The 8,528-nt window shown below is 45.4% G+C and overlaps 1 protein-coding gene across 1 annotated transcript in view; it reads right to left on the reverse strand.

Moving 5' to 3' along the window:
- LOC104536049 (interleukin-1 receptor-associated kinase-like 2) overlaps window positions 1-8,466 on the reverse strand; it is a 15,016-nt gene extending 6,550 nt beyond the window's left edge. The window contains exons 1-4 of the mRNA XM_010178569.1: window positions 8,343-8,466; window positions 7,150-7,329; window positions 1,340-1,508; window positions 554-668 (exon numbers count right to left, since the gene is read on the reverse strand). Of these exons, the coding sequence (XP_010176871.1) occupies window positions 554-668; window positions 1,340-1,508; window positions 7,150-7,329; window positions 8,343-8,466 (588 nt within the window). The remainder of the gene's footprint in view (window positions 1-553; window positions 669-1,339; window positions 1,509-7,149; window positions 7,330-8,342) is intronic.
- Between the last annotated feature and the right edge of the window lie 62 nt (window positions 8,467-8,528).

Below are 8,528 nucleotides of genomic sequence, written 5' to 3' on the forward strand. Positions count from 1 at the left end.
TCCCGCAGCGAGAGGGCTGAGCACTGCAGTGGGGCTCAGAGGCGCTGGAACCCCCATCCTGGGAGATTTGCAGTTGTCTGCTGCACCAGGCTCTGGGCTACCCGACTTAAATTTGATACCAGCCCAGTTTTGAGCAGAAACTCCATTTTAAGTATTAAATTAAAGAACTATCCCATTCTGACTAGTCAGTGGTATATATTGCACTGTCCTGTTATCACACCAGAAACGTTAAGTCCTCTGTAAAGTCTATACTTGAAATTCCTTCAAATTAGTTGCTGTTTGTGGTCATGAGTATCCATGCTGGGCTATGCAGTATGCAATACTGGTAACCTTTTCCCTCACTGATCCTTCACTGGCAAAAACCAGTGATGTAAACCATAAGTAATCTAACTGTAGCACTCCTGTTATATTCAGTCCAAATCGTAACCAAGCCAGACCTTTTCACTGGATCTGTATTTTATACAAGTAGAGCGATAAAGTTTAATTGAAAGAAGCAGCAGAATGTCAAAGACAATTTTCACTGTCATAGTGAGTACTAGAGGGATGTATTTACCTTCACACTTGATGAGACAGGCGGATTTGACTGCAAGGATTTCAAAAGGTCTCTGGGGGGAGGTGGTGGAGAAGGCAGTGAATACAAGGCTCCTCCAGAAATAGCACCGGAAATGGAAATAACAGCGTTAAAATACACCTTGTTTTGGTAGTACCACAGCCTGTGACTAATTATGAAGGTCTGGGGCATTTTGTTGAATTTCCTGACCTGGGATAGTCTGTGACAAGCTGACAAAGCATGCAGTACTGTGTGAAGACAGGGAGCCCTTTTCCCAGTTCCTCTTTGTGAGATGACGCCACAGACCGCTCTGGTCCTGGCTCAGGGCCGTGGAGTCCCCAGGGCTCCCCCAGGGCTCCCCTATGGCTGTGCTGGGGTCAGGGGCTCTCCTCAGTGTGCTCTGCTCCCCCTTCCCAGGCAAAGCAGACGGATTTTGTGTGGAGACTGGGACACGGGGCGGGAAATGTGCGCACTGATGTGGCCTTAGCATGGAGCCAGAGTGGGACCAGGGTGTTCACAGGGACTCGGGAAACGCCTTGAGATCCTCCAGGATCCATCTGAGCAGTGCCTCTGAAAGCCAGGAGAGCTACGGGACGAGGAACAGGAGCACGTGCGCTAAGTTAGGAATAAACAGCTCAGGACACAACAGTGCTAGGAAAAGGGCAAATATTCAAATGTGGCCATTCTGAAGAGCAATATATACATTACGCTACACTGAAAGAACGGGAAGCAGCCTTGTCTACATGGTAATGTCAGTGCTAAATTCAGAATCTATTACTCTACTTACTGCCTGCTGGTGATACTCCCAGATGGGAAGAGTCTGGTGATGGCAACAGACTTCTCTCATTTTCCTTCTCTCTATTTTTGTTTTCTGTGGGCGGTAAAGATATGTTCTCCTGTTTAGGCGGCTCGACCGGCTCCTGTTTTTCAGAGTGGCTGATATTAGAGGCTGACGTCCCTTCAACAGAGAGCAGAAGGAAGACACAGATTACCAGGGAAAACAGCACCTGACTCCAGTCAGTTATAGGAGATAATCCTAGTCGGGAAAACAGACTGCACATTCACTGTACATTTACTTGTGGACAGAAAGAAACAAACTGGGGTCAATCTAGGTAAAACACAAAAATGGTCAAAGGTGAAGACTTACTGAAATATAAGGAAAAATTAAAGGCTGAATGATGGATTCACTACAGCTCTAAATGATCCTATGTTGTATACAGCTTGGCAAAATCTCAGAATCAGGCCTCAAAAAGCAACTTAAAGTCAGGTTAAAAGTAGTACAAAGATGCTTTCAGCATACAGGGACTTGAAGAGTACATACATCTTAGAGAGAATTGTTAAAATTAGACTAGGCCACAGTTGGCATGGGGAAAAAAATAAAGAATTCAAGCTACTGTGATGCAGAAGGCTGTCCAAGTCTCCTGAAGCAGCAGCTGGATTCTCAAACATGAATAAATTTACAACTGAGGTGGAACAGAAGCTTGGAAATGCACGGTGTGCACTGGGGATGAGATAAGGACTTTCTACTGCCCAATAACCACATTTTCCTGGCTGTGGTTCTGGCGCTTTTATCAGCAATACGTTTAGCATGTTCTTAAAAATCAAAATTAATGTTCTAATTTTATGTAAAAGAGAATAAGCACACAAATTAATATAGGAGTTTTTGCCACGCTGTTTCATCAGCTGTGTATGGTAAGCACGGTGGTGATCCTGGAGTCAACAGCCGCAGGTCTGTGTTTGTATTTGAGATCAGATAACGACTTTGTGATCTCGTTTTTGTACAAGCAAAGGCTGGGGGTATCTGAAGCAGCAGGAAGCGATGTGTGAGTGTGTTACGTCTGTTTGTAATCTGTGCTCCGTCTCATAAACCAGGGCTTGGTACAAGTGTTGAGAAGACAGAGCCACGCCACCTGCGGGGGCTTGGGGAGTGAAGGGTATGGAAAGCAGGGGTGGCACAGATCAGGCAGGTTTTGTCCTGTGACCTCTGCTGTTTGGGGCTTGTATCCACTTTCTTCAGCGTCACCCACGAATGCAGGTTTGAATGAAACTGGGTCTTCAAATGACGAGTCAGAAAAATCGGGTATGTTTCCTTATTACTGTGTCCGAATGCTACGAAATCCCCAATTTTATGGGTTTTTGAAGTTAGCTAACAGTCTGAAGGCCTTTAGTAAAAAATGACAGGCCGTGTGGTCTGCAGTTGTTGGCTTTTCCCTCCTATACTTTAACCTAAAATTTGAATCACTTCTCTCTTTCAACCTCTTTTTCAGGGTTTTTCATTAATTTTGCAACTTCCTGCACCTCACACAAACAGGTCACCATTGAAGCTAAAGAGCTGACATAAAAAAAAAATTATTATGGACATTCAGAAGCGGGACCAGAGTAGCGCAAGACATAAGGGAGGTGGAGTTCTCCTGAAAGCAATTTGAGAGCAAAACATCTGCCTGCGAGCTGTGTCTGGTTGCTTCGAGTCAGAAAGAACAGAATGATGGTGAGGTAAGGACCACGCTGGTTTCCAAAATTCCTAACAGAACAAGCAGTGTATTCCTCATATCTGCCCAGGAGGAATTAATCTGAGTAAGCATATTCAGATACAGATAAAAAAGCAGAAATAGAAGGTAAAGACTTCAAAGATTTGTCTAAACCTAAAACGATGCTGCTAGAAATCGCTTCTGCTTATGGCTGAGCACACAACGGCTAAGCTGCCCATACTGGCTTAATGCTAGTGAAAATGAACTCCTTCCACGTGGCAGAACAACAAAATAATCCACTTCCTGCCGCTTAAATTAATGTGAGGTTTTGCTGTGGACTTCAATATAAAATACAACTATAGTAAGTGTTTTAAAAGGATAATTTCAAGGTAGTTTAGCAATTTATTGCACTGGAATGGATCTGGGACAAAAGTGAATATTGGGCATCCAGAAACATAACTAAAAATTGATCACAGATTTGTTTTTTCCATCCTCTTTTAAACTCTCTTTGCCTACCCTTCATATTGCTGTACGGAATTCAGAGCCAAACCCAAATCATTTCTAACTCCTTAGGAAGCCCTTCGCAGGACAGTCCATGTTGCACTTCACCCACGGTCACGAGGGAAAGGAGAGAAGCCAAGGTGTGTCAGATCCATCACACCAGGTCAGTGTCTTAACGAGCTGAACTGAGTATCTCCATTGCTTGCCATGATCTTTTAATATTTACCTTCTAGATTTAGCGTCCAGTCCACAGAAATCATTATAAAACCTCTGTTTACTTGCATCAGCCAACTGCAATTTTCAGAAACCAATCTTCTCCTTAGAAGTCACCCAGTGCACTCCTCCACCCTGAGGAAGTCGACTTGGTTTTATTTTAACAGGGGGAAGCCCCTCCGTTTTTGCAACTTGTGGCAAGTGAAATCCAAAAAAGTTTCAGAAATGATCTTGAGAAAGCTCTATAACAAAAAGGAAGGTCAAGCCCAGAGGCCCCAGAGAGAGCAGGGAATCCCCGCCTGCACCCAGGCGGGTCAGGCACGCACTGCACAAGCTGCAGGGACATTTACACACCCCTTCAAAGAAAACCCTCAAACCGAAGGGTGGCGAGCGGTGCTGTGCAGTGATGAGGACTACTTTTGTCTGTGTTGTATCTGTATTCTTAATGGCGATGTTGCTGGAAGCTGCTCTAGGATTGCAACCCCAATTCTTTGCATTTTACATGATCAGAGAGACAAACCTCACTGGGTTCCTGTGTAAGCAAGCACCTGTAACCAGGGGCTTTAAAGGGCTGCTCGCAGGACGTGATCCCGCGCCGTATTCTGCATGGGACCAGACCTCGTATCAGAGACCCTGGGGTTTCCAGGGGTTGTTTTACAGAATGTGCTGTGCATCAGCTTGAACCACAACACTGTGGCGGTTTGCAAGCAAGAGCTCTCTGAAATTAAATACATGGAGCTACTCTGGGAGTGATTCACCACAACAGTGTGCTGAGCTAATCACAGTGTGAAATCTACTCATGGTCTTGTTTTAAACAGAAGAGGAAAACCCTCTACTTTGGGGTAAAAGCAGCAGCGTCTCAGCTGTTACAAGCCATTTTTCTGAGCTCTTTGAACTCAGCTTGTGCAAAAATGGCAAAATTAACCCAGATGGGAAAGAAAAGGCATCATACCTAACTGAACAAAACCAGCCTTTTCCATCACAGGTAAAAATCACGTTTAAAATTGTTGCTGCTATTACGTAGTGGTAAAAACATTCAGTAGTTGTTCAGTTTCAGTTTTCATGTTTCTCAGAATAAGACTGCAGGGTTTTTTTAATTAAATCACAATGTATAAAGTGGGATTACAGAAATGTCAATGAACTCTGTAAGGGAATATACTGAAATAAGCCAGCTGTAAACAAAGGTGGGCCCCAGGATGTGCTCTGACAGGGAAAGGCAAGGACTGTACCTAATGGGAGTTTAAGGTGTGGTAGGTTATACTGTGTTATGTAAGAGCATCCAAAAACTCCCATTATGGACTCAGAACCAATTGTGTTCAATACTGAACAGGCACAGAGCAAAAGCGTCATCATGGCAGTCACCCTCTACTCCAGCATATCCATAAAAATACCATCATCAGGGAGCCAGGCTTACTGCATTGGTGAGATCTAGATCAGAATTATTTAATAGATTATAAATACAGATTAAACAAAGTATTAAAAAAATCAATATTTTGTTTTCAGTCCTTTCCACTCAGACCAGACCCTCAAAGTCACAGTCACTGTGACCAAGTTAGCAATTGGATTACTGATTTACAAATTAAACCAGATTCAAATTCACCTTCTCGTAGCTGCGCTTTGCTGAGGAGTGAGGAGTAAGAATGGTTACAGTCTCCTGAGGGGAAGGCTAGGACTGCATCAGCCAGAGTGGATCTGCTGAATCGCAAGGCCACATATGAGTGGTGCTAAATCAGTGCCATGAAGTGAGCAACGCTCTCGCTAGGGCCTGTGGTTACTGGGTTTGATGTACTAAGGCAGAATCGCTTGAAGGCTGCTTGTGCTGTAGTACTTAATGTTCCTTTTTTTTAAAAAAAAGAGGAAAATAGAAATGCAGAATGCCATTGTTCAAGACCTTTTCCTGCCATTCCACAATGAAGGCTACAAGTCATGTGGCACCCCAAACCACCCCCTCGCCGGGGATTCCCTGGCGCAGAGTGCGCAGGGCAGATGCTGCTCCCACTCATCCCCACCTCTGGAAGCATCCCCCGTAAGCTTTGACCGTTTCCCATATGCACCTGGAGAGTGCTGCTCTAAGCATTTTTGGCCAAATAACAAAAATCTGCAATTTTTCTTTTTAATAATTCTCTGTGGAGAACTGGCATAATTCATACAAACGTCAAATTTCTGAAAAGTACATTTTGGGTGGGAGTATGTATGAAAAGAGGGATATGCTCCACCCTCAACTCTCTGCGGCAACTCAATACGGGAACACACTACGTTGTCCAGGGTTCTACAGATTTTGTGGTACAACTGCATTAAGGTACAATTTGGCTTACAAAAATGGGCAAGTGCCATTTAAACATAACTTTCAGTGGAGAAAAAAGGAAAGGAAAATTATATTTAAAAGTGTTGTGATTTCTGTAAGGCAGCTGTTTACCCTGATCAAACCCTGATCGTCCTACCTCAAAAGAGATAAAACTGAAATAGAGCGACTTAGAGATAGGCGAGAATCGCATGCAGAGTCAGGAAAGACAACAGTTGTGTAATTTCTGGAAGGATCAAGGAGGACGTGTGATAGGAATAGAGAAAATACGAAGTGGGATAAAGAAACACTCATGTAGGTAGTCCAGAAACTATTTCTCCTTTTCATAACCTTCTTCTTATGGTGCAGGAAAGAAGGCTGCACAGGCAAAATTGATGGTATGCCTTTCTACTCTGACAATTAAAGACAAAATATCACAGACAAACAAGAATGTATGAAAAATTACAACATTCATAATCCAGCTCTGTTTTGAAACCCCATCTGATGCATGGCAGCACCACCTCTGGTGCAGAGCACAGACCCTTTGCACCTCTCGAAGCACCTGCAATGATTTACTCACGGGTCGGCTGGTGAACCAGAGGGAGCAGCAACTCCTCCCTACATCACCCCTGCCTGGAGGAGGGCAGCTACTCAGTCCAGGATAGCTACTCACAGTGCAGGATAGCTACTCACAGTTCAAGAGAGCTACTCTCAGTCCAGGATAGTAACTCTACACACAGTCCAGGACAGCTACTCACAGTCCAGGACAGCTACTCTCAGTCCAGGATAGTTACTCTACTCTCAGTCCAGGATAGTTACTCTACTCTCAGTCCAGGACAGCTACTCACAGTGCAGGATAGCTACTCACAGTTCAAGAGAGCTACTCTCAGTCCAGGATAGTAACTCTACACACAGTCCAGGACAGCTACTCACAGTCCAGGACAGCTACTCTCAGTCCAGGATAGTTACTCTACTCTCAGTCCAGGATAGTTACTCTACTCTCAGTCCAGGACAGCTACTCACAGTCCAGGATAGTTACTACTCTCAGTCCAGGATAGTTACTCTACTCTCAGTCCAGGATAGTTACTCTACTCTCAGTCCAGGATAGTTACTCACAGTCCAAGAGAGCTACTCACAGTCCAGGATGACCTGGGCAGCACGGTACAGCTGCAGCCCTTGCAGCAGGTCCAGGAGCTGCTGCACTGTCGCCAGCCGCACGCCCCACCACCACATCAGCTCCCTGGTTACACTGATTCCCGTCTTCTCCATGCACTTGATTTTCCGTAGCTCTGTCTGGTCGGTTATCACGTAGGAGGCTGCAGGGAGACAACGGATATTTCTGTTTAAAAATTAGAAAAAACAAGCAAGTGCGAGCAGGGAAATCCAAGGTGTGAGACACTTTGCTTTTTCATTTGCACACTTTTAAAATGAAGGATCACAATAAATTAGCTCTGGGCACATGCAGCAAATTCAGTTCCTTAAGTAAGATATTCCTTTTATTCCTTTGACTATTCCAGAAAAAATGTTATTGTATCAGAGACCCAGCCACACATTTCACCATATTTTCCCCATAATCTTTCTTCACCTTAACACTTTGTACCAAAATAAGTTCAGATTAAATTCCCGATGTGATTCTCCCAAAATAGGTAACAGAAGTCAGTGGTATTTAGTCAATCATACCAAATACCAATATTATGGCAAGCCAAATAGTAACTGAGTCACCTGGGCATTATTTACAGTGTGATAAACCTGTCGGTGAGCGCAGCTATTTTTGAGAGCAGGAGATAACATGCTAAGGCTGGCCCTACATCTGTCCCGATTCCCAAATGCGGACAGGATGCCAGTGCCCCACTCTGCTCCTCTCTGCTCGCTCACCCATATGTGATGCTCTGCCTGCCACAGGGACCCCTCTGCCCGCTGAGGTCTGCGGGATGGGAGGTGGCAGCCCCAGCTCCTCATGGCAGAGGGCCCAGGGAGCAAAGTTAAGATAAGCTGTGCTGAAACAGCTTTCCCTTGTGACAAAAATCAGGGACTACATTTTCTACAACTATTAACTGGACGCGGCCAACACCGAGAGAAATAGGGGCAGTGAGTATGAGAGAATATACATGAAGTGCAGGAAAAACGAAAGAAACAGAACATCTAAGCATGTGTGAGGATTGATGTGAAACCGGGCTGGCAAGTGGCAGAAGAGAAAGTGCGAACGGAGAGGGGGGAGCCTGGCTGCCCAGGAGCAGCCCAGGGAACACGGAAGTCTGGAATTTGACTGATTAATCAGAGGTTTCGCTTGAACCCAAAACAGATCGGTGCCTGCGAATTCCCTGTCTACGGGACGTGGGATTGACTGGGCCAGAGGCCCTGTGCGGGGAAGGCTGCGACCTCCGGACCTTGCACCCCTGGACCGGGCGTCCCGAGCGCACCGCCGCTCCTTGTGCCCCCATCGCCGCCCCCATCGCCGCCCCCGAGGCCCCTTGCCAGCCCTCCTGCACGCCGTGCCCCTCTCACCGAAGCGCAT

This window comes from Mesitornis unicolor, unplaced genomic scaffold (genome assembly GCF_000695765.1).
Source record: "Mesitornis unicolor isolate BGI_N332 unplaced genomic scaffold, ASM69576v1 scaffold8642, whole genome shotgun sequence".
NCBI classification, from domain to species: Eukaryota; Metazoa; Chordata; class Aves; order Mesitornithiformes; family Mesitornithidae; genus Mesitornis; species Mesitornis unicolor.